Below are 26,372 nucleotides of genomic sequence, written 5' to 3'. Positions count from 1 at the left end.
GAATTACATATTCATCCAGCAGCATCATAAAGTACAGGCTGTGATGAAAAACCACAAAATAAAATTATTTTCTTTTTATATACACTAAGATTTATATCCCTCTCACATATACTCAAATAATAAAAAATCTGAAGTCTACTTTCTCCACTTTCAGCTACCTTAAAACTCTTTTAAACCAAAATTTTCAAGCCAAATAAAAACATTAAGTAGTAGAGTCTACCTTAGTGTTTATGAGACTAAATCATAATATATATTCACATTTCAGTTTTCTCTAATAACCTCCCTGTATTAATTCTTAGCTTTTCTTTTCAAAAACAAGGAAAACTATGAGGCATGAATATAAAAGAATGAGTGACATTTATATTTTTCATTCACACTTTGTACTGCCCTTGTTTTTAAAGAAAGTACTGATGATCATTCTTACAAAATGACTAAGGTTAAGCTTCCAACCCTGAGGTCTCAAGGTATACTTTAAGCTACCTGACAACATAGTGTGTTTTTCTGGAGTCTTGACTTTATTCAATGATTTTTCTAGGGCACACATGCATTTTATACTAAAATAAACACGTACTACATGTGCCTATTATGGAGTAGAGGGCAAAATTAAAATAAATAAAGTTTATAAGACAGAACAGGAGACTTCTGCGTTTCCGGTTAGTGCTCACCCAAGGTCCTCTTGGGTATAAATTTTTACTATTTTGTTAAAATCACTCAGATGGAAGTTTTGATAAACACTTTGCAATATGATAAAGTACACAGAAGAACAAAAAAGAGTAATGTTAATCGAAACTACTGATTCTGTACTGCTTTAGACTGAAACTTGGTTCTCAAGCTTTATACTCATCAGAATCACCTAGAAGACTTGTTAAAACAGATGGTTGGGCCCACTCCTGAGTCCCTGATTCAGTAAGTCTGAGTGAGTGGATCCAAGAATTTGCATCTAACAAGTTCCCGGGTGAGTCTGCTGCTGCTACGGTCAAAGGCAGGGAACTGCTTTAGAGCAACAGACATAAAGCAGTTTCAACTTTTGCTGGTTTTTATACATTTTCATGTCAGTTACCAGCCCAATCTTTCAGGTTGCATGCTACTACTCTGTATTCAGACCACCTCTACGTATTCCACTGCCAACATAAAATCCCATTTACTAAAAAAAAATGAGAGAAAACAAACTAGTGCACAAAATCCAACTATTATCACATAAGTGTGATGACAGGCAAGATATTTAGCTTCCATGTTCTCTCATGTATATAAAATAACCCTAACTCATGTGGGATCGAAATAATGTACATAACACTTAAATTATGTGGTCACAAAATCAAAGCTAGCATTAAGCACTATTACTATTATTATTAAATACTTTGAGAGTCCAATTCTGAAATATTCACGGACACATCATATCTTGCTTATTTTTCCTTTTACCTCATATCATTCTTAAGTCTATTATATAAGGGAATAATACATTTAAAAGGTCTAAAAATCTTTTACTATAAGTTATGGTCAAAGCTACCCTCCCACATTGAACGCACCCATGGAACTTCTTACAAATCCTATAAATTCTGAATGTCAGTAAAAGGTGTGTTAATTTTTAAAGATTTTTTTTTGTATGTACAAAAACCTATTGGGGTTTATCTGAATCTAAGAATTATATGCTAATATTTCTCCTCTGTGCACAGCAGAGTAAAGATGAACAATTTAACTTCCAACCTCATATTCTCTGGTTCATACAATCTTTTTCACTGTCAATTTCTAACAGGAAATAAATGCCCAATGAGTATACTATGTTGCATCAGGTTGCATTTCTGAAGATATGTACTTGTTTTGAAAAGAACACTCAGTGGCCAGGCGCAATAGCTTACGTCTGTAATCCCAGCACTTTGGGAGGCCGAGATGGGAGGATCCCTTGAGCCCAGGAGTTCAAGATAAGCCTGGGCAACATAGAGAGACCCTGTCTCTGCAAAAGATTATAATAATTAAAAAATTAGCCAGGCATGGTGGTACATGCCTATGGTCCAGCTACTCAGGAAGCTGAGGTGGGAGGATTGCTTGGGCCCAAGAGGTCAAGGCTGGAGTGAACCGTGATCCTGCCACTACACTTCAGCCTGGGCGACACAGCAAGATCTTGTCTCAAAAAACCCTAAAAAAACCACTCAACAAGATTCCGGTCCACTTTCTCAGCCAATTACTTAAAAAAGCAATGTGGTCATAGAGTAATAAATATACCAATATACCAATGTATCCTATTTATTTTAACCAGTGGAGGTTAGTGATATGCCCTTTATTGGCCTCTGATTAAAAGTATAAACATTAGAAATTCTATTATATCTTTAGAACATAGCTGTCATCTACTAGAGTATAACCAGAAGAAACTCTTCACAGCAGAGTTGTCATGAAATTGTGACAGAGCATTATGAGGAATATTATTAAGTAAGAGCATATAGGAATGGCAATTCACTTCACAAAAATCTGTTCAATACAAGAACACTTAAAAAAAGGATTTTAAGATAAAAATTGTGGAATCTCTACCTTGATTTCTGGAAATCTATATTGTGACTCTAACAAAGTTAAAAGACTTCTTCTTAAAAACCAAGATGCTTTGTATCTAAGCTAATTCAGACAGGGGATGGTCCAGGTCCAGCTTAACAAGCCATGTCTGGAAAGAATTCATTTTCAAAGTACATCTGCTTCTTAGATGTGACATATAAGAGTGATACGTGGCCAATTTTCTAACAACCACCAAAAAATGATATGCCAATATAGAATCTAACTAGAACTTGCAATGCATTTTGAGAACCTCTACACAAATGACACAGTTTCACAGCAATTTTCTTTTTGATAGCACACCTAAAAATACATTGTTTTACCAGCCCAAACCAACATATTCTGGTACTTTACAAAGCCACCTGCCATGATAATTAAACAAATGAAGCCAGAATTTTTAAATTCTTTTGCTTTAAAGAATAATATATGAAACATATTAAATAAAAGGCTAAAAAATAATGTAAAACTGACAAACTGAGGCACATTAAAGGTATTATATATAGTATGACCTTCTCTTATGCTTAAAAATTGCTTTAGAAATTCAGTGTTTTCCTCAAAACTGACTGAATTTGCATGACCATATGCAAATATTTATGCTATGATATAATTCATCCAAAGAATCTCTCAAGCCGGGCTCGGTGGCTCACGCCTGTAATCCCAGCACTTTGGGAGGCTGAGGCGGGTGGATCACGAGGTCAAGAGATCGAGACCATCCTGGCCAACATGGTGAAACCCCATCTCTACTAAAAATACAAAAAAAATTAGCCATGCCTGGTGGCATGTGCCTGTAGTCCCAGCTACTCAGGAGGCTGAGGTGGAAGAATCGCTTGAACCCAGGAGGCGCAGCTTGCAGTGAGCCAAGATTGCACTATTGCACTCCAGCCTGATGACAGAGCAAGACTTCATCTAACAAAAAAAAAAAAGAATCTCTCAGTGTATACACAGTACACAATGTGATGGATTAAGTATTCCAAACTTTGTCATTATTTTTTTTCCAGAGTATTCTTACATGAAAACTTAAGAAAAATGGAACTTACATGGAAACTTAAGAAATATATGTTTTCCACAAAGGTGAGTGCAGAAAATAGAACATATATTCCCACTATACTAAAGTCAAGTGCCAATGTCAGAACAATAGGCAAAACTAAAAAAGAACAGTGAGTTTATATGGATATAACACAAAGAAACATAAACATTTAAAAATATATTATCTCTTATGACAAAAAAGATAAATGACTCAGTGGCAAATTTAAGAATCTCATATTCAAAGTAATAAATAACACAAGTATAGTTGAGGGTAGCAGAGCTTTCCCATAATTCTACTGAGAAAGAATGGGTTATCAAATGGGACATGTGTGAATGACTATAACTATAGTCATTTAAAACAATTACATGAAGAGTTGAACAAAAGATAAAAATTAAAAATGTCTAATCTACAAAATTAAAACATAAATGAATAAAGCATACTGACAAGTAAGATGTAAAACTGAAGATGTTCCCAGCAGAAAAGTTCTTGAGGTAAACCTCACCATTTTTGGCTACTTCTGCTACGATGTTAGCTACTTTGGCTTTGAAGGAAGACTGTGGAGTCAACAGACTTGCAAACAGCTGAAGTATTCCACTTGCTTGGATTTTTTCACTTGTTTCCATATCTACAAGAGATACATACAAAGAGCTTCAATGAAAATCTTTAATGCTAACACTGACAACTGTTTCTACAATAAATTCTTCAAGAATTTTTCCCACCCATAATAGAAATTAGTTTCAGTATACATTCAAATATATGTGTTTATATAAAATTACCTTCTGCTCCATAAGCTGCTTTTATCTTGAGTTTTAATCTGCACAAAACACTTGATAATATTTTGTTTATTAACAGACTTTACAGAAGTTCCTTCTGAATATATCATTTGCATACCAAACTTACTCTCAATGTTAGTTCTAACCCTGTCTATTCAGAATAGAAATGCTTTTTTCTATATCTCTTCTGAATTCTAAGAGTGATTATATCAACTCTATGGTTCCGTATAATGCTATAGCAACTTTAAAAAATAGCAATCATATAGACAAAAAACTCACTTCCTATCATTTTATATGGAATGAATAAGTGAGAGTCGAGGTGATTATATGGTCCATGACTCCTATGTTTTTCATACAACTCATTCACACCACCATTAATGAAGACGGGAAACAGTACATTACAAAAACCCATGGTATTGTGAACTCTATTTGGTGATACAGAAATTCAAGAGGCCTCTATTTCTTTCCCTTTTTTGTTAAAATACAAATAAAGGGCCTATTGAAGCAAGCTACTTCATGTATGTTATTGAAAGAATGACCTATTAAAATATAAGATAAAAATAAGGAAAAGCTCAAGGAAATAAATTATTTGTAAACAATGAAGAGAAATGGCATGTGTTTAAAGCTAGAGGGTTATAAGGCTCATTAAAACATTCAATTGAAATTTGTTTCTATATGTAGCTCCTCCACATCCTTTAGATCCTTAGATGTACATACAAATAACAGAAAACCCTAAAAGTTTCTTGTTAACTAAATGGCAGCTGCTGTGATCATTAAAGAGTAAGAAAATCATTTTTAACAATTTGACAAAGTCCACAAAAAAGTAAGTAACATATTTCTTTAAAAAGTACTGATTGTTTAATACAGTTTTTCAAACTGTGGGTCCCAATCCATTAGTGAGCACTAAAATCCACTTGGGGAATGAAGACCAGAAACTGGTTAAAAAGAGAGAAATAATTAACAACATCTACAACAACAAAAAAGAAGAGAAAAAAATTGCACGTGGTAAGGTCAAACACTATTATTGAAATTTTGGTTTGAATTATGGTATGCAGATGTATATGTGCCTATAAGTATATATGTACTGTATGTAAAATGTATTTCTAACCATAGCTTTGAGGAAAGTGAAAAAACCACTGTTCCATGTACCCCCTGACTACCAGGATTTGGAGTTAAACAATGGCAACACTCCAGTTTGTGCTTTTATTTTACTGGACTAAAAAAAAAGTTTTTAAGGTATCACTTGAAAATGGGACATCTAAGATCCTTTTTTTTTTTTAAAGCAAAAAGCCATAAAGAGTTAAACTTAATGTGCCATGTTAAAATCTTTCCTTCTCTGACCATTGCTACCAGAAAATACATAACCTTAGAACACTCAGTCATACTGCCCCAGGGGTCTAGCCCCACCATCTGCTGGTACTGGGATGACAGCAAGAGTCTGGCATAAGGCATGAATCATGATTAGATATGAAACCGAGGCATTTGTATGTGTGGAGGCGAGCAGTTAACTGCCTATCACCCACGCATGTCTCATTTAACTATAAAAGAATGGCTTAATATCAGAGTAGAATGTCAGGGGCAAGAGGAAAACAAAATAAAACACTGCTAACTCTTTCACTCAAATGATACTCCACGAATTAAATCCAGGGAGAATAGCTGTACTAAACATGAATCCAGAAATTTAAAATAGTATTTTCATTGCTATTACCAAAGAAATAAAAGGAAAAAATATAACCTAATTTTTCATATAAATCTGACTTAAAATTTAGAAAAATCTAACAAGAATTCTTTTTATCTGCTAGCATGCAGATTTCTATATAGGTTTAGAATGTAAATGTCTGGGAACTACCATTTTTCTTTGACATAAAAAAGCAAAAGACAAATTTGTATTTATCACTAAAATACCACTGTCCAATAAATAAAGTGTATTTTTTTATTTCTTAAACTTTTATTTTAGGTTTAGGGTACCTGTGTAGGTTTGTTATATAGGTAAATGGCGTGTCATGGGGATTCAGTGTAAAGATTGTTTTTTTTGTTTGTTTGTTTTTTTTTTTTTTTTAGGTTTTATGATTCCAACTATATGACCTTCTGGAAAAGGCAAAACTTAGCAGACAATAAAAACATTAGTAGTTGTCAAGGATGTGGGGAGCAGGAGATAAATATATGTCACACAGAGAATTTTTGGGGCAGTGAAACTATTCTGTATGATACTATAATAATGGATCCACCAGTCTGGCTAACAGCATGAACTTCATCTCCACTAAAAATATAAAAATTAGCCAGGGGTGGTAGTGCGTGCCTGTAATCCCAGACACTTGGGAGGCTGAGGCAGTAGACTTGCTTGAACTTGGGAGGCAGAGTTGCAGTGAGCCGAGACCGTGCCACTACACTCCAGCCTGGGTGACAGAGAGAGTCTATCTCAAGAAAAAAAAAAAAAGATACATGTCATTATACGTTTGTCAAAACCCATAGAATGTACAATACCAAGAGTAAAGCAACTCTAGATGATGTGTAGGTTAATTGGTTGTAATATATATATAATATATAATATATTTATAATATACTGCTGTAGTGTGGCATTTTTTTTTTTTTTTTTTTTTGTCAAGATGAAGAGGAGAGGAAGGTGAGACTGGGCCCAGGCAGAAAAAGGTGTTTCCCTGATTTTGCAAGGCCACAGAGGCTCAGAAAGAGGGACTATACCACATTCCATTTAGAGAGGGGGAAAACGTATGGTGTATCAACTAAGCCACAGGCCCACACTTGGGAGGAGTTTTTTTTTTGAAAGAAAGAAAGAAAAAAAATGAAGAAGAGGAAGAAAAAGGAAGAGAAAGAGAGAGAGAGAGAATGGGAGTGTTGCTTTCTTGCCCAGGCTAGAATGCAGTCCAGTAATGGGTATTGAAAACCTCTTTTATACCAATAATTATACTTGATGTAAACAGGAAGGAATAAGGGAAGAAAATAACAAACAAGCAGCCAATCAATATTTCATTTAAACATATGAAATGCTATGCGATTACTGAGGAGTGATTTACTTCCAATTATGTAGCCACTTTTGGAATAAGTGTGAGGTGGTAATGTATGTTTTGTATATTTGAAGTGGAGAGTTCTATAAATGTTTATTAAGTTTACTTGTTCCAGGTCTGAGTTCAAGTCCTGAATGTCCTTGTTAATTTTCTGTCTCGTTGATCTATAAAATCGTTAGCTCTTTTTGTTACATTGATCCTTTTGCCATTATATAATGTCCTTCTTTGCCTCTTTTGCTCTTTGTTGCTTTAAAGTCTACTTTATCAGAGGCGAGAATTGCATCTCCTGCTTTTTGTTTGTTTATTTTTACTCTCTGATTGGTTGATAAATCTTCCTCCTTTTCTTTGTTTTGAGTCTTTGTGTATAGTTGCATGTGAGATGGGTCTGGATGCAGCATACCAATGGGTTTTGGCTTTTTATCTGATTAGAATATATATAAGTTTAATACTGGCATTTGATGCTAGCTGGCTGTTTTGCCCATTAGTTAGTGTAAATTTTTCATTGTGTTAATGCTCTTCGCTTTTTGATATATTTTTGGAAAGGCTGATATTGGTTGTTCCTTTATATGTATAGTGCTTCTTTCAGAAGCTCTTGTAAAGCAGGCCTGGTGGTGGTGAAGTCTCTAAGTACTTGTTTGTTCACAAAAGATTTAATTTTTCCTTCGATTATAAAGCTTAGTTTGGCTGGATAGGAAATTGTGGGTTGAAAGTTCTTTTCTTTAAGGATATTAAATATTGGTCCCCACTCTTTTCTGGCTTGTAGGGTTTCTGCTGAGAGATCTGCTCTAAGTCTGATAGGTTTCCCTTTATGGGTAACCTGACATTTCTCTCTGGCTGCCCTTAGTATTTTCTCCTTCATTTCAACCCTAATAAATCTGACGATTATGTGCCTTGGGGTTGGTCTTCTTGAAGAATATCTTTGTGGTGTTCTCTGTATTACCTGGAGTTGAATATTACCCTGTCTTGCTAGGTTGGGAAAGTTTTCCTGAACGATATTCTGAAGAGTATTTTCCAACTTGGATTCCTTCTCTTCGTCACATTCAGGTACACCTATCAAACGTAAATTAGGTCTTTTCACATAGTCCCATATTTCCTGGAGACTTTGCTCATTCCTTTTCATCCTTTTTTCTTCAATCTTGTCTTCTCGTTTCATTTCACTGAGCTGGTTCTCAACTTCTGATATCCTTTCTTCTACTTGATCAATTCGACTGTTTAAACTTGTGCATGCTTCGCGAAGTTCTCGTGTTGTGTTTTTCAGCTCCATCAATTCACTTATATTCTTCTCTAAATTGTCCATTCTCGTTAACATTTCGTCAAACCTTTTTTCAAGGTTCTTAGTTTCTTTGCATTGGGTTAGAACAAGTTCTTTTAATTCACAGAAGTTTCTTATCACCCACGTTTTGAAACCTGCTTCTGTTATTGGAACACACTCGTAATCTATTAAGCCTTGTTCCGTTACTGATGAGGAATTGCGATCCCCTGTAGAGGGAGAGGCATTCTGATTTTGAGTATTCTCTGCCTTTTTAGGCTGGTTTCTTCCCTTCATTATATATTTATCCATCTGTCGTCTTTGTAATTCCGACTTTCTAACTAGGTCTCTGAGCAGACGTCCAACTTGTTGATTCCCAGCGCCGAAATCTGAGCAATCCACTGCACCGGCCAAAACAGCGGTGTTAAGATTGATGGTGCTTTTCTGCCCGGGAATCTCTGGTCTCTGCACCAAGAACTGGCGCGCTAAGGCGCCAGCAAAACCGCCACGCCGGCCACAAGAGTTGCCCTGGCGACCCGTGGGGCTCCTCTGCTGGGAATCTCCTGGTCCGTGAGCAACAAAAATTCATCTGAAAGTGTGGCGTCCTCTCGTTCTCTGCGCTTTCACTGGGAACTATGAGCCCGAGCTGCTAGTGATCAGCCATCTTGGATCTCTCTCAAAGATTGTTTAGTAACTCAGGTAATAAGCATAGTACCTGATACATAGTTTCCAATACTCAGCTTCCTTCCACCCTCTCTCCTCAAGTAGGTCCCAGTGCCATATGTACTCAATGTTTGGCTCCCACATTTATATATATATATATTTACCTATATATACATATATATATGTTTTTTATTTATATTTTTATTTTTTGAGACAGAGTCTCACTCTTTCAACTAGGCTGGAGTGAAGTGGTGCGATCTCAGCTCACTGCAACCTCTGCCTCCTGGGTTCAAGCAATTCTCATGCCACAGCCTCACAAGCAGCTGGGATTACAGGTGTGCGCTCCAACATCCAGCTAATTTTTGTATTTTTTAGTAGACATGGCGTTTGCTATGTTGGCCAGGCTGGTCTTGAACTCCTGGCCTCAAGTGATCTACCTACCTTAGCCTCCCCAAGTGCTGGGATTACAGGCATGAACCACCATGCCTGGCAGCTCCCATTTAAGTGAGAATGTGTGGTCTTCGGTTTGTTGTTCCTGAGTTAGTTTGCTTAGGATAATGACCTACAGCTCCATCTATGTTGCTGTAAAGGACATAATCTCATCCATTTTTATGACTGTGTAGTATTCCATGGTGTATATGTACTGAGCACATGTGTGTGTGTGTCTTTTTTTTTTTTTTTTTTGAAGAAAGAAAGAAAGAGAAAGAGAAAGGGTGAGAGAGAACAGCAGTCTTGCTCTATTGCCCAGGCTGGAATGCAATCTAAAAATAGGTATTAAAAACCTCTTTTGTGCCGATCATTGTGCTTAACAGCGAAGACAGGAAGGAATAAGGGAAGAAAATAACAAATAAACAGCCAACCAATATTTCATTTAAGTCTGTGAAATGCTATGCAAATGCTGAAGAGTGATTTACTTCCAATTATGTGGTCACTTTCAAAATAGGTGTAATGTGATACTGAGAAAAATGTGTGTTCTGTGGACCTGGGGTGAAGAATTCTACAAGTATTCACTAAGTTTACTTGTTCCAGGTCTGAGTTCAAATCATAGATGTCCCTGTTAATTTTCTATCTCATTGATCCGTCGAATAATAACAATGTGGCGTCAAAGTCTTCCGCTATTATTGTACGGAGAGTCCAAGTCTCTTTATAAGTCATTAAGAACTTGTCTTATGTATCTGGGTCTTCCTATATTGGGTGCATATATATTTATGATCATTGACTCCTGTTGTTGCATTGATCCTTTTACCATTATGTAATGTCCTTCTTTGTTTCTTTTAGTCTTTGTTACTATTAAAGTCTATTTTGTCAGAGATGAAAGTTACAACTCCTATTTTTTTTTTTTTTTGCTCTCCATTTGATTGGTAAGTCTTCCACCAACCCTTTGTTTTGAGTCTTAGTGTGTCTTTGCTTATGAGATGGATCTGGATACAGCATACTGATGGGTTTTGACTTTTTATTCAATTTGCCTGTCTGTGTCTTTCATTGGGGCATTTAATCCATTTAAATTTAGGATTAATATTGATATTTGTGAGTTTAATATTGTAGTTTAATGCTAGCTGGCTATTTTTCCCATTAGTTGATATAGATTCTTCATTATGGAAATACTTTTTACCTTTTGGTAAGTTTTTGGGATGACTGATACTGGTTGTTCCTTTCTGTGTATCTTGTAAAGCAGGCCTGGTGGTGATGAAATCTCTAAGTGCTTGCTTGTTCGTGAAAAATTTTATTTTTCCTTCACTTATGAAGCTTAGTTTGGCTGGATATGAGATTCTGGGTTGAAAATTCTTTTCTTTGAGGATATTGAATATTGACTCCCACTCTCTTCTAGTTTGTAAGGTTTCTGCTGAAAGATCTGCTGTGAGTCTGATAGGCTTCCGTTTATGGGTAACCTGACATTTCTCTCCAGCTGCCCTTAGGATTTTCTCCTTTATTTGAACTCTGGTGAATCTAACAATTATGTGTCTTGGGGTTGCTCTACTTGAGGAATATCTTTGTGGTGTTCTCTGTATTACCTGGAGTTGGGTATTGTCCTACCTTACTAGGTTAGGAAAGTTTTCCTGAATAGTATCCTGAAGAATATTTTCCAGCTTGGATTCATTCTCTTCATGACACTCAGGTATACCTATCAAATTAGGTCTTTTCACATAGTCCCATATTTCTTGGAAACCTTGCTCATTCCTTTTTACTCTTTCTTCTCTAATCTTGTCTTCTCGTTTCATTTCATTAAGTTGGTCTTTGACCTCTGATATCCTTTCTTCTGCTTGATCAATTCAACTGTTAAAACTTGTGCATACTTCGCGGAGTTCTCGTATTGTATTCTTCAGTTCCATTAATTCACTTATATTCCTCTCTAAATTGTCTATTCTTGTTAGAATTTCGTCAAACCTTTTTTCAAGGTTCTTAGTTTCTTTACATTGGGCTAGAACATGTTCTTTTAACTCACAGAAGTTTCTTATTATCCACCTTCTGAAGCTTAATTCTGTTATTGGAACGCACTCGTTCTCCATCAGGATTTGTTCGCTTGTTTATGAGGAACTGTGATCCCCTGTAGAGGGAGAGGCATTCTGATTTTGGGTATTCTCAGTCTTTTTACGCCAGTTTCTTCCCATCATTGTAAATTTATCCACCTGTCGTCTTTGTAATTACCGACTTTCAAATTAGGTCTCTGAGTGGACATCCAACTTGTTGATTCCCAGCGCCGGAATCTGAGCAACCCCCTGTGCCAGCTTAAACAGTGCCGTTAAGATTCATGGTGCCTTTCTGCCCGGGAATCTCTGGTCTGGCTTCCCTCTTGAGTCCCTTTTTCAATCAGCTGGATAGGCGACTCTGCCTTCCTGGAGCTCCAAACGTTGACCAAAAGAGGACCCAGTCCCATTTACTCTGCACCGGGAACCGCTGCGCCGGCCACAAGAGTCGCGCTGGCGACCCATGGGGCTCCTCCGCTGGGAATCTCCTAGTCCGTGAGCAAAAATTCGTCTGAAAGTGTGGCATCCTCTCGTTCTCTGCGCTTTCACTGGGAGCTACAATCCTGAGCTGCTAGTCATCGGCCATCTTGGATCTCTCTCATCTTTGTGTCTTTATGGTAGAATAATTTCTGTTTTTTGGGTACATACCCAATAATACAATTGCTGAGTAGAATGGCAGTCCTGTTTTAAGTTCTTCATAAAATTACGAAACTAATTTCCACAATGGCTGAACTATTTACATGCCCACCAGCAATGTATAAGCATTCCCTTTTCTCTGCAACCTCACTACCATCTGTTATATTTTTACTTTTTAATAATAGCTATTCTAACTTATATAAACTACAAAGTTTTAACTTCATTTCGTATATTTTTTGCACTGGCATTACACTGTATCTCAAAATGTATACTGACCTGTGAACTGAGGATATTCTCAGATATCTGTAAACACTCTTGAAACAATTTAAAACAGCATTAAGAAGTAGTCACAGGTCGATGTTTGCATATCCAAATGAATGGTTACTTGTTAAAAAAACAAACAAACAAAAAACAAGTCTAAAAACCATGCATTGTGATCAGGAGCCTTCTTTTTTTAAAAAAGGTAGACTCTTCACTATCTGCCGCCAGACTACTATTGACATTTTAACCACACTCCTTTTAAATGTTTGCAGGAATAAATTTAACATCTTCTCCTCCTTCACATTTAGGTGCAGTCATAAAAATGTTTAAGAATGCCGACAAATTAAACGCAGCTGGCAGTCCTTGAATTTTGAAGGACCCATATATGATGGGCAATTACTACTTTAAAGTGTATTTGTGGGAGCTGAGGCAGGAGTCATAACATATCCATCACAATAGCCCTTAGAGTTCTTCCAGCACTCATTCTGTCCCTGAAGCCCTGTGTCCTCACTCCAGTTGACCTCCCGGTGGCAAGGAGGAAGCTTAGTTAAGACACTGCCAGATATAGAAAAGCAAAGGAAAACTGGGCAATCAGGCCAGAGAAACTTGAAAGAAGAGTAAATCACGAAACCAGGCTATAAAGTCATATGAGCAGAAGCTAAACCACAACTCACACAATTCCTCAAGGCCAATCAAAGTATTACAAAGGAGGGAGTAAGAAGAATGGGAGGGAACTCACAATGTAAGGTTATAATTTGAGAAAGCCTCAAGTTGTAAAGCTGCCAAGTTAATATATTTAAATAATTGGCTTTACAGTTAAATACCAAGAAGGAATTTCCAGGTATGCTACTACAATAAACTGAATTTATAATGTTATAATAGCATATAGGTTTCATGAGGATAAACTAATGAAAAGCATTTTATAACCAATTTATAGTAAGCTCCAGGTTAGAAAAATAAAAATAATGACTGCTATTACTAAGACTCTATTAGGTTAAAAGTGTATTTGGATTAGATTGGTAGTATAGCTTTAGAGTAATAAAAAAAATTTAAAGTTTTACTTAGAGTTATGAGAACAATAAAGATGTGGTAAAATAGTGGCCTAGGGATCTTTATGGCAGATTGTGAGAAGACAGGTTTTCACTGAAGACTCAGACTTGGGATTAACTACAAGGACCAGAAATATGACTCAAAGCGGGGCCATGGGTATAAAGGTTTCTGAGGAATTGTGTATTTCTCAAGGGGTAGATTTTTAAAATAGGGTGTAACAAAGAGAGTTAGCCTTTTGCTGCTTTGGGTGATCTGATCTAAGCCCAAGGCTTCATTTACCACAGAGACAAGTCCCCAATCCTCTACTTTTATGCAACAGAAAACAAAACATTTGCACTTGGATGTATGCTAAATATCTCAAATTTAATAAAATCAAAATCAAATTTACCCTTTCCTTTAAATTCACTTTGGTCTCTATCTCAGTGAATGGCAGGAAACCCATTTAAACCAGAAGTCCTAGAATAATTATAAAATTTTCTCTTTTAGTAAATAGCTCCCTGCCACCCACATTTAATCAAAACATAGGTCCATAGATTCCATTACACTATTGTCTTTTGCATATATCTTTTTACCTTATACATTCATATTACTACAAGTTCTCGGTTCTGACCTTTGTTAAAGGCAACAGCTTCCTCAAGTATCCCCAACTCCAATTTGCCTCCCCTGCCCTGTCCCCATCTTTCATCTACAATAGTATAAGAATAAACTTCTGGAAATGCAAAGTTTATGTCATTCCTTTAAGTTTTTAAGTAATCCTTCATATCTTTTCATTAAACATTTAAGCACATCCATATTTCCTAATCCTATCTCCTGATACTCCTCCATGGACATCCTACACTCTAGTCATACTAAATTACTTATAGTAATCCATATTAATCATCTTATTTCATAACTCCTTTCTGCATATGATGTTCCCTCTCTGAAATGCCACCCCCCACACCCTACCATTTTAGCTATTTCCTACTCATGAGACTCATACTGTTCTCATTAAAAGGTATCTGATTAAAAGCTATTCAATCTTTTTAATGTTATCTGACTTCCATAAACACTGTCTTAATTTTTTATTAAGAGAATTTTTAAAAATTTTCAAAGCATTTTCAAACATATTAATCTCTTCATTTTAAAAGCCATCTGAGATAGGGATGATAGGTCATGTTCTTCATTTAACAAATAAGTCCATATAAGATTATAGAAAAGGAATAAGAAGCCAGTTTTTGTGATTCCTTGTCCAATGCTCTTCTTCCTACAACTGTCATTTAGAACTTTATATTGATTACTATACTTGGATCTGATCTGCCAAATTACTATGCGAAAAATATTTTTATGTAACACATTTTACAAGAGTAAGAACTAAGGTAAGACAATTGCATGAGAAAGAGATGTATAGTATTTGGGGATAGCTAAACTGAGGCAGCGATTAAATGAGAGAAAGGCAACTAAGTATACAAAGAATGAAGGAGGCTTAAACAGACTGAAGAATGGGAACGGTGGCTCACAGCTGTAATCCCAACACTTTGGGAGGCCAAAGCAGGCTGATCAGCTGAGGTCAGGAGTTCAAGACCAGCCTGGCCAACATGGTGAAACCCCATCTCTATTAAAAATACAAAAATTAGTTGGGCATGGTGGTAGATGCCTGTAATCCCAGCTACTTAGAGGCTGAGGCAGGAGAATCGCTTGAACCCGGGAGGCAGAGGAGCGAACTGAGATCATGTCACTGCACTCTAGCCTGAGCAACAAAGCGAGACTCTATCTGAAGGGGGGAAAAAAAAAAAAACAGAATGAAAACACAGAAAAGAAATATGCTGAGTATAAACAGATTAAAGTAAGGGCCAGACAAATGAGAAATTAATGTTTCTAAAAGAAAATGGAAGTATATAAAGTGGGAGTGGCAGGGATGAGAATTTTAAAAATAACCATCTTTCACTGATGACAACTTTTTCCCCCAATGAAGAAAATTGATTGAGGGGCTTAAATAAACAAAGGGAACATGAAATGCAAGAGTTTTTTTAAAAAAGGACATATGCAGTCAGGAAAAGAAAGATATCAGAACAAAAACCCATTTATACAATGATTCACCATCAGAAACAGATCTCACTAAAAAACTAAGTTATGAGATTCATTTTATAAAATTACAGTAAATTATTGTGATAGTCTTGTACTCATTTCAATTCCAGGGATAATGTAGGATGTGGGAGTGGGAGAAATTATGTGTATGAAAATCATCACTAGAATAAGCAGGGAGATCTGCTAGTTTGATTATTTTCTTTAAAGTTACCACTGAGTAGGTCATAAAGCAGTTGCTAAAAAATTTAAGTTACATGGTTAAAATATAATATATATTTATTGAGAATGTAAACACCATGAGGAAATGTGTTAATGACTGTGGTATAAGCAGATTATATAACTAGATTGTTCACCAAGAAGTTGAATTACTGAAGACATGAATATTTACCTATAAGAAATACAGATTTCTTACTGCAGACCAAGAGAATGAGGGTACCGTAAAACATAGTGTAGGAATATTTTCATCAAAAGATCGATCTCCATTCTATTGTCAAATCCCCCAGGGAAAAATATTAAGTAAATAAAGAGATTTGGCATCTGCAACATTCTAAGTCCTCAATTTGCTAATTTTCAAACAATAGGATTTGAGCCAATAGGATTAGACACTATTTATCAACTAAGTCATTTCTTAATAGGGCATCTAAGAAAATGAGTAATCCAAGGAATCTATTTAAAATACTACTTTATACAAATGTGATACAAAATTACTCCACTTTTCCAGGAAAACAAAACAATAGAAAAGTACACAGAAACGCTAAAAAAAAAAAAAAGGGGGGGGGGATTAGTCACTTATAATCAACATTAATCTTAACCTTAAGAAAGAGTCAAGTGGCTCACAGTATCATCTTAAAAGATAACTATCACTACAGTCTAGCAATCTAAAAGAATATTATATAATCATGAAGAATATCATTTTAAAAGAATATTTAACATCATGATAAATACTCCAAGATAAGGTTTTTTAAAAAAGAAGCAACATTTATGTGAAATAATTCAAATTTTGTAAAATAAAAAATAAAAACTTTGTTTTTTCATATTTTCCAAATCTATACAACTTGAAAGTTGTCCAAATAAAAATGGAGTCACCTGTGTTTAAAAACAAACAAAAAACCCTAATAAAGGCAGAAAAGGTCATGAAGAGAGTGGTCTCATGCATAAATCCCTGATAACAAAAGCTATCACAGAAGATTACAAAAACCACAAAGACCAATCACAACCTTACTGTCAGGCCTCCATGTGCAAGCCTGGACCCAGAAAGTCTGAAGCCCTGCCTGCCTTGGCTGATCAGCCCCCACCCCACCTTAGCCATTATCCCTGATCGCCCAGCAGAGCTTCCCCAGACATTGAGCTTCTCTCCCCACTCTGCCATCTTAACTGTTATTATGATAATGTGAATACTCTTCACCCCACCCTGCCATCTTAACTGTTCTTGCTCTGTGAACACCTCTCTGCCACACCCTAACATTTGAACTACTCTTACCCCACCTACCACAGTAACTGAACTTACAGTAATGTATACTTCTTGCCCCTACTCCTACCACTGTAACTAATCTTACTCTATAACATCCCTGCCCCCCAAAAAATTGCCCCAACCTATAAAACCAATTCTCACCCCTACTCCCTTCACCAGTCCTTTCTCGGATTCAGCCCACTTGTACCCAAGCGTGAAATAAAACAGCCTTGTTGCCCATACAAAGCCTGGGTGGAAGATCTCTTTATTAAATGTGTTTAATATTCAGTACTACTGGACATGAATAACACTTACAATCTCAGTGAGGACATATGCCCAGGAACTGCATGACCAACCTCAGACTGGGATCACTTTTATTATTGATCCTTGTAGCCTGCTGGATACAGAATGATTAATTAAAAGCCAGTAGGGCAGTCAACATCACCTAAAACACCAGTCCTGACATTCCCTGACAGAAATTATGAGATTTTTCCTTACTTTTGAGAGATTAATAAGAAAAGGAAAAGGATTCTCAAACATTAGGCATGTCAGGTTCCAGGGGACTTCTGCAGGCTACATTGTATGGCCTATTCTCATTTTTTAACTGATAGCCCAAGTATGTCCAGGAAAATCCAAAACTTAAATGGTCATTATTCAAACTCTCTTAAGAAAAAACAAAACAAACACAAACCCTGCAAATATTAAGCTGACAAGTAAAGCCTTATACCTTCTCTATCTATCTCTATTTTTTTTCTTCTTACTTTCATTTTGCTGATTTTCCTACTGATGATATTGTGATATGGTAATCGCCCCATAAACTACATACCTCGTCCATACCTCAGCTTTCTGTTGAAACTGCTCTCTGTAACCCTAATGTGACAGGCAAGCAGTCCAAACTCACGCCATCTTGGCCCCTGTGACTTGTAATAAGTAACTAAGGTCTGTAAATGCCACCCTACCCAGACAGTGTATAACCTATCGCTTATCTTGACTTCTGTAAACCACTTAAGTAACAATCAGAATGTCCCAAGACCCTCACCCTCACCCACACCCAGGAGGTGGTTTACGGAATGTCCAAAGTCCACTGGCCCTCAATGTCTGAAGCCCCTTGCCCTCACCCCTGCCCAGGAGGTAGTTTACGAGCATAAAAGGTCTTGACTGCCTCCTTTTGGGGCCATGGGTTAAAGAGACACGAGTCCTCTGTGGCCACCAACAATAAAGACCCTGTAATTTGGCCTAGTCTTTGTCTCAGTGGTGATTTCACGCTCGCTCAGTTACAACATTTGGAGGCCCCAGTGAGATTTTTTTTTCCATCATCATTCAGACAAAAATCCCTGGTGTCTCACCCAAGTGGCCACCCCCACCTCGGGGACCTCTAGGGGAGGCACCTCCTGAGAGATACCAGGGCCCAGAGTTCCAGCCCTGTGGTGGATGGGCGACTACCCGGCTGACATTCACCCGAAATTCCTCAGGGTCCCGGGAACCTCCGGAGGTAAGTCAGGTCTGGAAATCAGGGGGGGCCAGTCCGTCAGGAGCCTAGGTCAGAAGACCAGATGCAGTGGTTAATCTCTAACTAGGCAAGCCTACCGTGAGACGTCACTGGAGGCTCGGGTAATTCAGTTTTCAGCTGTCTTCCATAACCTGGGTGTGAGTGAGTGAGTTCATATATGTGTGGTCCCATGGCCAGTGGGCTACGGAACCTGTGTGGGCCTTCACCCACGGTTCCACAAAGACGTCATAGGGCATAATGGTGATTCACCTCTGCGGTGACCAGGCCCGGGGTTTATACGGGTACACCTTAGCCAAGACGCTCTGAAATATCTCTTCAGGGTCGTGGCTGGGCAGGCATCAGATTGGTCTCCCACGGGAGACACCCACCCTGTGTCTGTCTACCTTTCATGTGGTCCTGCCTTTATTGTAGATTCTCTAGTTTTCTGAGGTGCTTATTAACTAATCTGCAGTGGTTTAGGCCTGCCTCACTATGGCCAGATGATGTTCTCAATTGGTTAAATGACCACTGGCTGCAGGGGACTTTCACTGATTTTATGTCCCTAGAAATAACTTTATTCTCCTTCCTCTTCCTCGTTCACCATTAAGCCCCTCCTTTTAATGTCAAGGAGGCAATTCTGCCCCTGGTGACTGAGTTGTAGCTTTTTCTAGAACCTTAAAAGTCAAATACTAGGGAATGACAGAACTTACTCCATTTTAAAACCCTGCTGCCGCCTCAAGTTCCCCAGCCTCCCAGCAAGACCCTCTCCCGGGAAACTTTCCATCTCAGCAGGTCCCTAACCCTCCCCTTCTCACCATCTCAGCAGTTCCCTAGCACGATCCCCTTCCAGGAACTATCAAACTCAGCAGTTCCCCAGCCCCTTCCCTCCTTCACAGCCCCTCTTCTAATGTCTGAAAGAAAATTCTGCCCTTGGCGGCTCGAATGTAGTTTTTCTCTGTCCTTCGGAGCCAGGCGCTAGGAAAGGAATTACTGAGCCTTTCTGCCCGCCTAGAATTGAAAAGAAGTAATTGTTTCTTTTGCCAAAAGAAGATTTGGTGTTGCTACTGAACTTGTTCCGGTATACACCCCAATTCGGCATTCTGGCACCACCCTGACTGTTAGGAAGTGGGTTGCCATGGTACAATACAAACTGATTGGCAAAAGTTCTGTAATCTCTTTAAGCCGTGGTAAATTCAAAATTCATACCTGGTTAATTTGCTGGCCCTTTTGTTCATTTGTTTTGTCACTTTCCAACCTTCCCTAAGCTCTTGGACTTCAGGGCACATCTAAGGGAAAATCCTACCAAAGCGGTTTTTATCTCCTAAAAGCTTACCATTCACTGCTGTGGTCTCACGAGGGTAACGTCGACTTGCACCCCTGGCTGCTTCCGCCCATCTCCTTGCCTCGCACCAGGGATAAGCCTATCAAGCTTGTTGCCCCTTCCTTACAAGACCTTGCTGCAGAGGCATACTTAAACCAGTGCTGGAAAGGGCAAGACACGAGTACAATGCTTTCCAGAACTAGAAGTATTATAAAGGCAAACAGGTCCGGGTAACAACTGGTAGGTTAAAAAAAGAAACTAGCTAGAATCGTCTGGTTCTCAGCCCTGCAATGCCCTCCAGTGCATAATGGCCAATTTCAAGGCTAGATTTTCAGGCCAATATGGGGTAAAACTAACCCCAAAAAAACTCCGCACTCTGTGTAAATTGGAGTGGCCAGACACCAGAGCATATGATCCCAAGGTAACCCAGGCTGCATGGAATGTGGTGACAGGTTCCCCTGGGCACCCAGATCAGCTTCCATATATTAACCAGCAGCTAGGTTTAGTTGAATAGTCCCCCTCTTGGCTTAAACGCTGCATAAAACACTCTGGGTTACAAGTTATGATGGCAGGCCCCAAGAAAGCGCCTTCAGCGACAGCCATACTCCCTTCCCTGGCAAAAAATCAAAAATTACCTCCACCATACTCAAGGCCCCCCAAATTGGGGCCTCAGCATTCTCCTCCAGACAGTACCAGTAACCAACCCTTGTCCCCCTTGCACACCTGCAGTAGGGCTCCACACCCACCAGCAGTCCTTCCTCTCTGAGAGGCGTCCCCAACAGGAGGAGACAATTGGGATCAGCCATTCTTTGTTCACACTCCCTTCTCGTCAAGTGACTTACATAACTGGAAAGCTCAACATCCCCCGTTCTCTGAGAAGCCCCAGGCTTTGACAGGGCTCTTGGAATCTGTACTTCAGACTCATCGCCCCACTTGGGACAACTGCCAACAATTATTACTAATTCTGCCCACCACAGAGGAAAGCGGCAGAATTAGACAGGAAGCCCGGAAAGCCATCATAGGTCCAGGGGGAGGAAAAGCAGAAGAAAACCGGGACAAAATTAAAAAGGTTTTTCCCTCTACCTGCCCCAATGGGACGTCAACACCTCAGGGGGTCACCAGGCTCTGAACACTTTTCACCGGTATCTTTTAGCAGGGGTTTAGGGGGCAGCTAGGAGGCCCATCAACCTCTCCAAGGTAAAAAACAGTGACTCAGGGTCTGCAGGAGTCGCCGGCTTCTTTCCTGGAACGCCTACAAGAGGCCTACCGTACCTATACTCCTATAGACCCTGAGGCTCCGGAAAATCAATGGGCCATTAACTTAGCCTTTGTCTCCCAGTCAGCCACAAATATCAGGAAACAGTTACAAAAACTAATGAATTCCAGGGAATTGCCCAGGTTTTTTAATAACAAAAATACTCCTGAAGCCATACAAGACAAAAGAGTTACTAAGGCAGTAACAGCAGCCCTTCAGGAGACACAAGTGATTCCATGAGGGCAGGGGCCTTGTAAAAGGGCCCCTGGGGTCCCTGGCTCCCGTTAGGAAGAAACCAATGTGCGTATTATAAAAAAGTGGGACACTGGAAAAATAAGTGCCCAGAGGAAAGCAGATGAGTAACCACTCAAAAAAAACAGCAAGGGCTATCCTCAATTTAAAAGGGCAGAATTAATGGGGCCAGGGCTCTTACTTGTTAAGCCCCCAGGAGCCCAGGGTTACTTGAAAAATTAAAGGCAAACCTATCAGTTTTTCAGTAAACAGCAGGGCAGCCTACTCAGTCCTTACTCAGCCTCTGGGTCCACTATCCAATAAAAAAACAGTCATCCGTATACAGTACCTCTTCTGGGTTCTGTAGAACCCCTTTTCTGGGAGCCACAAAAAAAACCACAACAAGTTCATGGACCACAAATTGAGTCGTTAACTTAGGAAATGGCACTGTTACCCATTCCTTCTTAGTTCTTCCAGAATGCCCTTACCCGCTATTAGGGTGGGACCTACTTCACAAACTTCAAGCAACCATCTCCTTCTGTGAAAATCAGGCCTGCCTCTCTATCCCCCTTTTGCCTTCCGTATCAACAGCACCTCAGCAAATCCTCATCACTTGTGCTCTGTCAAACAAGTATCTCTTGCAGAAAGCTTGATCACCAGAAACAAAACAGGCATCAACATCAGACTTCCTCTGCCAATTCCAGGAGAGTGTACGTGGAGTGTGGGCTAAAACCAATCCCCCAGGTCTGGCAAAACACCGTACCCTGGTTGTGGTCCAACTGTTGGCAACGGCAGCTCCGGTCCAGGTATGGCAATACCCAGTAAGTCAGGAAGCCAGGCAAGGAATCGCTCTGCACACAACAAAACTCCTAGAAGGAGGAATTCTCACCACCTATAAGTCACTCTGGAACACCCCTCTGCTCCCTGTTCTAAAACCTAGCACAAAGGATTACCAGTCAGTACAGGACTTAAGGAAAGTAAATAAAAGAGTAAAAACTGTCCACCCCACGGTCCCAAATCCATATACCCTCCTAAGCCTCCTGAACCCAAACCACCATTACTATACCATCCTGGACCTCAAGGATGCATTCTTTTGCATCCCACTGGCCCCAATCAGCAAACCCATATTCGCCTTTAAGTAGACAGACCTGGATGCTGGGGTCTCAGGGCAACTCACATGAACCTGGCTGCCTCAGGGATTCAAAAACTCTCCCACCCTATTTAATAAGGCACATAGCCAGGATCTTGCCATCTTCCAGGCCAAGTTCCCTAAGTACTCTACTCCAATATGTAAATAACTTCTGGCCTCAAAAACTCAAGAGGCCTGCAAAAAAGCCACCCAGTTATTACTGTTAACCCTACAAACTCTAAATATCGAGTCTCGGCCAAAAAGGCCCAACTCCGTCAACAAAAGGTTACTTACCTGGGCTATATCATAAAAAAAGGCAACCGGGCACTAGCACCCAGCCAAGTCCAAGCAGTACTACAGATACCCACCCCTACCACAAAACGCCAAGTTCAGAAGTTCCTTGGGGCAGTAGGGTACCATAGGGTATAAATTTTAAGTTTTGCCGAAATAGCCAAGCCTCTATATGCCTGCACAGAAGGGAATCAATCCCTAATTTAGACAGTAGTAAAACAACAGGCTTTTAATGAACTTAAAGCCGCTCTAACCTTGGCCCCAGCCCTGGCCTTGCCAGGTATTTCTAAACCCTTCCGGTTGTTGGTACATAAAAAACAAGGAATTGTGAAGGGGGTGCTCACCCAGACATTAGGACCATGGTCCAGGCCATTCACCTACCTATCAAAAAAACTTAATTCTGTAGCCTCTGGGTGGCCAGCCTGCCTTCGGTCCATGGCAGCAACAGCTCTGTTGGTAAAAAAAAGCGGACAAACTAACTCTGGGGCAGAAATTAAACCTAGCAGCACCCCGTGCAGTAGAATCACTACTCCACGGGGCTCCAGGAAAGTAAATGTCTAATGCCCGCATAGTACAGTATCAGGCTCTACTCTTGGACCAGCCCCGCATCAAGTTCCTGAAAACTACAGTCCTGAATCCAGCCACACTGCTGCCTAATAGTGAGCCAGAAGAACCCACATATAACTGTCGACAAATAATAGATGTCATCCAAATCGCTCGATTGGACCTCACCAACTTCCCCTTACAGAACCCAGAAGAGGTACTGTATACAGATGGCAGCAGTTTTATGGTCAACGGAGTCAGGTATGTGGGAGCAGCCGCAGTCACCCTAGAGCGGGTCACCTGGGCCCAGGCCCTTCCTCATGGAACTTCAGCCCAAAAGGCTGAACTTATAGCCCTGATAAAAGCCTTAAACTGGGCAGAGGGAAAAACTGTCACTATTTATACTGACAGTCATAATGCCTTCATTACAGCTCATGTACATAAAGCAGTATATAAAAAAAGAGAATTACTTACCTCAAAAGAAAAAGCTATTAAAAGTAAAGAGGAAATTCTAGCCCTGCTAGAGGCTATATAAAAGCCTAAAACTGTGGCACTAGTCCATTGCAAGGGACACCAAAAGGGGGATTCACCAGAGGCAGGGGGAAGCAGGGCTGCTAACTTACAGGCCAGGCAGGCAGCCATGGGGCCAGTGAAACCACTGACCCTCCTTGTAACCCTGACTGCCCCAGTTCTGCCCACGTACTCCTCAGGTAAAAAGGACTTTGCAAAGGAACAGGGTGCCACACAGGACCTCACAGGATGGTAGATACTGCCAGACCAAAGGATTGTGGTCCCCGAGTCTCTAAGACAGGCCCTAGTTAAGGACACACACCAGGCCACTCACTTAGGACAGACCAAACTAACTAAACTGCTAAAAGCCAAATACTACATTCCCCACTTACATAAACTTATCAAGGAAATTACTACTTGGTGTAATGTATGTGCCTGAGTAAATTTGGAAGGGAACAGGTCTAGCCAGGTAAAAGTAAGACTCAGACTAGCCCTGGGGAGCACTGGGAAGTAAATTTCACTAAAATAAAACCCCCAGCAAATGGCTATAAATACCTCCTGGTGTTTATAGATACATTCTCTGGATAGGTTGAGGCCTTCCTCACTAAGTCCAAAACTGCTTTGGTGGTCACAAAAAAACTATTACAGGACCTTGTTCCTCGGTTCGGTCTCCTCTAACGCTGGGGTCAGACAATAGGCCTGCCTTTACTGCACAAATTTCTCAGGGTCTAACCAAGGCCCTGGGTATATCCTGGAAATTACACTGTGCCTATCGTCCCTAAAGTTCAGGACAAGTCAAACCAATAAACTGGACCGTAAAAGAAACCCTGACAAAGTTTATCTTAAAAACTGGTAAAAACTGGGTCAGCCTGCTTCCTTTTGTCCTCCTCCACGTCCAATGCACACCCTATCAGAAAGGCTTCTCCCCCTTTAAAATCATGTTTGGCAGGCCCCCTCCCTTACTCCCCAGACCCGAGGATACCATGCATACTAAAGTCCATAACTATACACTCCTTAAGTCCTTACAAGCACTCCAATCTGTTCAATCCCAAATACACTAGCTCATTAAAAAAACCCGTCCCACTCTATTGGACCTCGCAGACCAGCTGACACACCCTTTCCAGCCTGGAAACTCTGTCCTTGTTAAATAATTCGCCACTTCTGACCTCATCCCCCACAACCCCATTAGAAGGAACCCTACACGGTTATCCTGACCACACCCACCGCACTCAAGGTGGACAGACTAACAGCCTAAATTTATCACACCCATGTCAAAACTGCCCCACTAGAAGGACAATGGAGCGTCAAACACTCATCCCCCAATTCACTAAAACTAAAACTTGTGCGCTCTTCACAGTTGCCACCCCTACCACCCTAATCTGTGCTGTAAATCCCTATAGCAAACCCACCTTAGAACCCACCTACTATCAATAGGTCCTCACCAAGGGCTCCCACTGAAGAATATGTTAGTTCCTTAACTGGGAAGGGATCCACCCTCGTCAACTTAACCCTGGAGTACATTCCAAAGAACCCCATGACCTTCTCCCTAAACCTCTGTGCCCTCCTGGGCCCAAACCTAAATTTCAGAGCAAGTGGAGGTGTAGCCGGGTACAGCAGTTCAGGGGCAGAGCAACAACTCCTGATCATGGGATTATATCTGTGCCTGGAATCCACCCCACAAAAAAAAATGGAACTGTGAAAACTTAAATGAATTCTTCTGCCCCCATTGGGGTTGTAAAACTATCTTCACTATATCAGGGTACACCAAAAACATAGACTCCTTCATCTCTTTTAACCAAGAATCTTCCCCATCCCCATGCTACACTGGGTCTTGTAACCCACTCAGGATAACCATAACTACCCCTGATGGTAGATGGATAAGGTGAACCTGGGGTCTCAGGGCATATGTGCGTGGATGGGACATGGCAAACATCTTTACCATCCAGCGTATAACCCTGCCCAGACCCAACCACCCTATAGGACCCATTGCTTAGGTCATACAACAACAAGAAGCCTCCCTAAAAATACAAAGCCCCCTCGTCCAAACACTCAATACTCCTCATCAACAACCTTCCCCTACAACCCCAACTCGGCTCAAAAAGGACACAACCCTGCTAACCTCGTTGTCCTTGGCTCACCACCTCAACAAATCTAATCCAGATTTAGGAAAGAACTCTTGGCTCTGTCTAAACCCTCAACCGCCGTTTTATACTGGGTTGGCTTCCCAATTACCTGCCAACCTGTCCGATTCTTCATGCTCCCAATCCACACTCCATTTAACCCTGGGAGACATAGAAGGGTCTGGGCACTGCTACCACTCCCCAAATTACACCCTTGTAAGTTCTCCCTATGGACACTATTGTAATATCTCCCACAATGTAACCTTTAATGGTAAAAACCTGTA

The 26,372-nt window shown here is 39.8% G+C and overlaps 1 protein-coding gene across 6 annotated transcripts in view; it reads right to left on the bottom strand.

The window, feature by feature from the left end:
• The window catches only part of RAP1GDS1 (Rap1 GTPase-GDP dissociation stimulator 1), a 195,143-nt gene that overhangs the window by 96,100 nt on the left and 72,671 nt on the right, over window positions 1-26,372 (bottom strand). For 5 of the 6 annotated variants that reach the window (XM_021666785.2, XM_021666783.2, XM_021666784.2 and 2 more), the window contains exon 3: window positions 4,068-4,190. In XM_021666785.2, the coding sequence (XP_021522460.1) occupies window positions 4,068-4,190 (123 nt within the window). Of the gene's footprint in view, window positions 1-4,009; window positions 4,191-26,372 lie in introns of those variants that run through there. The other variant, XM_064369428.1, reaches the window with a different exon arrangement.

Source organism: Aotus nancymaae, unplaced genomic scaffold (assembly GCF_030222135.1).
Source record: "Aotus nancymaae isolate 86718 unplaced genomic scaffold, 86718_ANA_hifiasm-v0.15.2.pri h1tg000006l, whole genome shotgun sequence".
Lineage (NCBI taxonomy): Eukaryota > Metazoa > Chordata > Mammalia > Primates > Aotidae > Aotus > Aotus nancymaae.
Note: the sequence above shows the minus strand (reverse complement) of the source record. Positions and strands in the feature narration are given on the sequence as shown.